General features: G+C 45.2%; 1 protein-coding gene across 2 annotated transcripts in view; it reads right to left on the reverse strand.

Annotated features, from left to right (window-relative positions):
- LOC123516437 (GAS2-like protein pickled eggs) overlaps window positions 1-5,000 on the reverse strand; it is a 323,999-nt gene that overhangs the window by 287,208 nt on the left and 31,791 nt on the right. For both annotated transcript variants that reach the window (XM_045275715.1, XM_045275714.1), the window contains one exon: window positions 4,242-4,549. In XM_045275715.1, coding sequence (XP_045131650.1) covers window positions 4,242-4,549 — 308 coding nt within the window. The remainder of the gene's footprint in view (window positions 1-4,241; window positions 4,550-5,000) is intronic.

Here is a 5,000-nt window from a genome sequence, read left to right on the forward strand (position 1 = left end):
GTCCCCAGACCTTCGTTTGTTTGTCAAGGAACGAGGAATGGTATCTATCGAAGAAGCTGTACAGCTGGCAGATGATTGGGCTTCCGCTCGTAACGCATATCCAAAGACGTCCCACTCCATGTCAAGTAACAAGAAGACGCAGAAGTTGCACCCTTCATCTGACTCTTCCAGAAATACTACCTCCACCTTTACAGTGGTCCGAGGATCTCCTGTCCCGCTTCAATCATCTCAAGGATGCTCTGTCCTCGCATCCGATCCTTCGGCTCCCTGATCCTTCACTCCCTTTCGTCCTCAGGTGCGATGCTTCCAACTACGGACTGGGGGGCTGTCCTTTTACAGTATGACAACGGGACCCCTCGTCCAGTGTCCTATGCAAGTCGTAAACTGCTCGACCGTGAACGGAAGTATGCGACTACGGAGAAGGAAGCCCTCGCCATCGTATTTGAAGTCAAGAAGTTTGACTACTACCTCAAAGAGAAGGAGTTCCTGCTGGAGACAGACCACAAGCCCCTCGTGTATCTTCAGTTTAACTCTGCTTGTTCTCGTGCTGTCAATGATAGAGAGGCGGCTCACAAACGGTTCCGTAGCCATCCAACTGCTGAAACTCATGCCCTATATATTTCTGCCCGTAATCATGCCAAATCTATTCTCCAACTTACTAAAAACTCTTTCATCAATAGAAAATGTCAAAGTCTTTCCAATTCTAACTCCTCTCGAGATTTCTGGCATCTAGCCAATAATATCTCTAACAACTTTACTTCTTCGTCTTTCCCTCCTTTACTTCATCCAGATGGCTCTACAGCTGTCTCTTCTTTTCTAAAGCTGAACTCTTCGCTCAAACCTTTGCTACCAACTCAACTTTGGATGATTCTGGGCATATTCCTCCTACTCCTCCACCCTCTGACTACTTCATCCCTAAAATTAAAATTCTTTATAAAGACGTTTTCCTGGCCCTCTCTGGCCTTGATTCTCGGAAGGCTTACGGTCCGGATGGAGTCCCTCCTGTTGTTCTCAAAAACTGTGCTTCCGAACTCGCTCACTGCCTGGTCAAACTCTTTCATCTGTGTCTCTCTACTTCTATTTATCCTTCTTGCTGGAAGTTTGCTCACATTCAACCTGTCCCTAAAAAGGTGACCACTCCAATCCTTCTAACTACCGCCCTATAGCTTTGATTTCCTGCCTTTCTAAAGCCTTTGAGTCTATCCTTAATAGGAAGATAATGAGGCATCTATCAGCTCACAACCTTCTCTCTGATTGCCAGTATGGTTTCCGTAAAGGCAGATCTACTGGTGATCTTCTTACTTTCCTAACTGAATCTTGGTCATCCTCTTTTAGGGACTTCGGTGAAACCTTTGCTGTCGGCCTTGACATATCGAAAGCCTTCGATAGAGTCTGGCACAAATCTTTAATTTCTAAACTACCCTCCTACGGATTCTATCCTTCTCTCTGTACCTTCATCTCCAGTTTCCTTTCCGATCGTTCTATTGCTGCTGTAGTAGACGGTCACTGTTCTTCCCTAAAACTATCAACAGTGGTGTTCCACAGGGTTCTGTCCTATCACCCACTCTCTTTCTATTATTCATCAATGATCTCCTAAATCTGACTCAATGCCCTATCCACTCCTATGCTGATGATACCACCTTGCATTATTCAACAGCGTTCAACAGACGCCCAACCCAACAACAATTAAATGACTCAAGGCGAGATGCTATAGGACGCCTAACTTCTGATCTTTCACTTGTTTCTGATTGGGGCAGAGAAAACCTGGTTTTGTTCAATGCCTCAAAAACTCAATTTCTACAACTATCTACTCGACATAACCTTCCAGACAACTATCCTCTCTTCTTCAATAACACTCAACTTCCCTCTCCTCTACATTAAACACACTCGGTCTATCCTTCACTAAAAATCTAAACTGGAAATTTCACATCTCTACTCTTGCTAAATCAGCTTCCAAGAAGTTAGGTGTCCTGTGGCGTCTTCGTCCATTTTCTCTCCCTCCCAGCTGCTTGCTCTGTACAGGGCCTTATCCGCCCGTGTATGGAGTATGGCTCTCATGTCTGGGGGATCCACACACAGCTTTACTAAACAAGGTGGAATCTAAAGCTTTTCGTCTTATCAACTCTTCTCCTCTAACTGACTGTCTTGATTCTTTAAGTCACCGCCGCAATGTTGCATCTTTATCTGTCTTCTACCGCTGTTTTCATGCTGTCTGCTCTTCTGAACTTGCTAACTGCATGCCTTCCCCCTCCTGCGGCCTCGCTGCACAAGACTCTCTACTTCTTCTCATCCCTATTCTGTCCATCTTCCTAATGCAAGAGTTAACCAGTATCTTCACTCCTTCATTCCCTACACTGGTAAACTCTGGAACTCTCTACCTGTGTCTGTATTTCCACCTGCCTATGACTTAAACTCTTTCAAAAGAGGAGTGTCAAGACACCTCTTACGTTAACTGGACCCTCCTTTTAGATTTTTTGTTTTTCTTTCTCCTACTTTCCTCTTAACAGGGCCTGGCAACCAGCAGGATTTTTTTTCCAACACTTTGTTTTCCCTTGGCCAGTGCCCTTGTAATGTAAAAAAAAAAAAAAAAAGTCTTCAAAGTGCTCCAATAGCCGAGTAATGAGGTGGGCTCTTAGAACTACAAAATTATCCAGCCCCTCGTGTATCTTCAGTCTTCAAAGTGCTCCAATGGCCGAGTAATGAGGTGGGCTCTAGAACTACAAAATTATCCATATCAGGTAGTTCACATTGCTGGACGCGACAACGTGGGAGCTGATATGCTGAGTCTCTGTCCCACGGAGTAAACTCTTTGTTCTCCACTTTATGCATTTTTGGGTACTGGGATAATGATCACACACACACACACACACACACACACACACACACACACACACACACACACACACACACACACGAGGTAAAGACACGATCAGGTCCCATAACGAAGGCTTTTTATCGAATATTTCTCTGTTAAAGACACAGCGGGCGAGCAAAATGACACTCCTCCCTTCCCTACACCACTTATAGGCCGCCCCACGCACGCTTCACGCCTCTTAACACCCTCTTTAGATCACCCGCGTAGAGAGATTGTCGGACAGATCACCAGGACTATCACCACTCCTTCATCTCCATATCTCTCTCTCTCTCTCTCTCTCTCTGCATGGAAAGTAAGCACATCCGTATTTAAAAGGCGTCCAGGAGTGGTTTTATCCCTTTACAGGTGTGAGGGTGTGGCTACAGGTGAGGCGAGCACAGGTGTAGTACGGAACACCTGTCAGCTATGTGCACACCTGCTCTCCCTCGCTAATTAACACGCTCCACCTTATTTCACCATTTATCTTTTTTTCTTTTTTCCTTTTTTTTATCCATTTTTTTATTCTTGTTTCTCCACCCATCCTCTCTCTCTCTCTCTCTCTCTCTCTCTCTCTCTCTCTCTCTCTTCTGTTTCTCCCCCCTTCTTTTATTTGCTTTAATTAAACCTCATTAATTATTCTTATTTTACCTGGCACACCCTTCCTTCCTTCCATCCTCCCTTCCTTCCTTCTCCATTTATATCTTTTATCTTTCGTGTCTTTCCTCCTGTCCTTTAAATTCTGTACCATAATTTTCCTACTAATATCCTTGTCTTTGTATTAATTCAGTAGTTTGTCTGTCTAGCTACAAGTCTATCCTCCTGTCCTTTAAATTCTGTACCATAATTTTCCTACTAATATCCTTGTCTTTGTATTAATTCAGTAGTTTGTCTGTCTAGCTACAAGTCTATCTGCGGTCTGTCTTTCTCGGTCTGTGTCTGCGGGTAGTAATGAATCTATCTTCTGTAAGTTCATTTGTCTCCTTGTTTGTGTCTATGTATCTGCTTCTCCATCTATAAGTACATCTATCTATCCATCTCAGTATTTAACTGTATATCTATCAATTAAATGTTTTAGTTTATACATTATGCTAAAATATCTGTCCAATAATCAATCTATCTACACATGCATCTCTTTTTCGCCTTCTTCACTCATGCTTTCTGCATCTCTCTCTCTCTCATTCCTCACCTCTTGCTCCCTCCCTCAGTTTATATCTCCCTTCCTCCCTCATCCTTTCTCTCTCTCTCCCTCATCCTTTCTCTCTCTCCCTCCCTCTCTCACTCTACCTCCCCCTTCCGTCCTAATTCTCATCTCTCCCTCCCTCCGTCACTATCTCTCCATTCTTCTCTCACTCCCTCCTTCCCACCCCTACCATCTCCCCCGCCTCACCTGGCTCCTCGGCGGGCCACCTCGAGCAGGGAGAGGATGACGTGCTTCTCGTTTTTGAGCAGCACAAGATCGTCCGTCTCGAAGAGCAGCACCTCGTGGATGCCCAGGTCGCGGCACCACGTGATGAAGTTGTGCACGTTGTCTCTGGCGAAGAAGGAGCCCGGCATGATGTTCTGGCGGTACACGACATCGTACTGCGGAATCTCCCACTTGCTGGAGTACCGCCGCCCGCCGCCCTGACCATGCTGCGGCCCTGGGGAGTCCTGGTTGCCCCGCTCCACTGCCAGGCGACGCACGTTGTTTGCATGCTGTGGAAGGAGAGAGAGAAAAGGGTTAGGTGTATGTGTCGAGGAGTCTTTGCCTTTGTTATGATATCCTATGTTTGTTTGCTGAGAGAGAGAGACTATAGGTATGTGGGGAGGAGCCTTCTAGTTCATCATTGTGTCCTTTTACTTCAGTGCCTCACCACCACTTAGCATTCTGACAACGATAGGAATAGTGATGATGAATAAAGGAAGAAAAGAAGGAACACTTAGTTTATCATAACACAAATAACAATTCCACTCCCCCCTTCCACACACATCACAACCTCTAAACGGAAGGAGAGAAGTAAAATGTACACCACAACTACGAACAACAAACATCTCTAAAAATAACACCACAACACCACCGCTCTCCCGTAATACGAATAGCAACCTCTCTCCCCTTACACACACATCACACCCTCTAAGCGGAAGGAGAGAAGTAAAATGTACACCA

This window comes from Portunus trituberculatus, chromosome 41, assembly GCF_017591435.1.
Source record: "Portunus trituberculatus isolate SZX2019 chromosome 41, ASM1759143v1, whole genome shotgun sequence".
In the NCBI taxonomy this organism is placed as follows: domain Eukaryota; kingdom Metazoa; phylum Arthropoda; class Malacostraca; order Decapoda; family Portunidae; genus Portunus; species Portunus trituberculatus.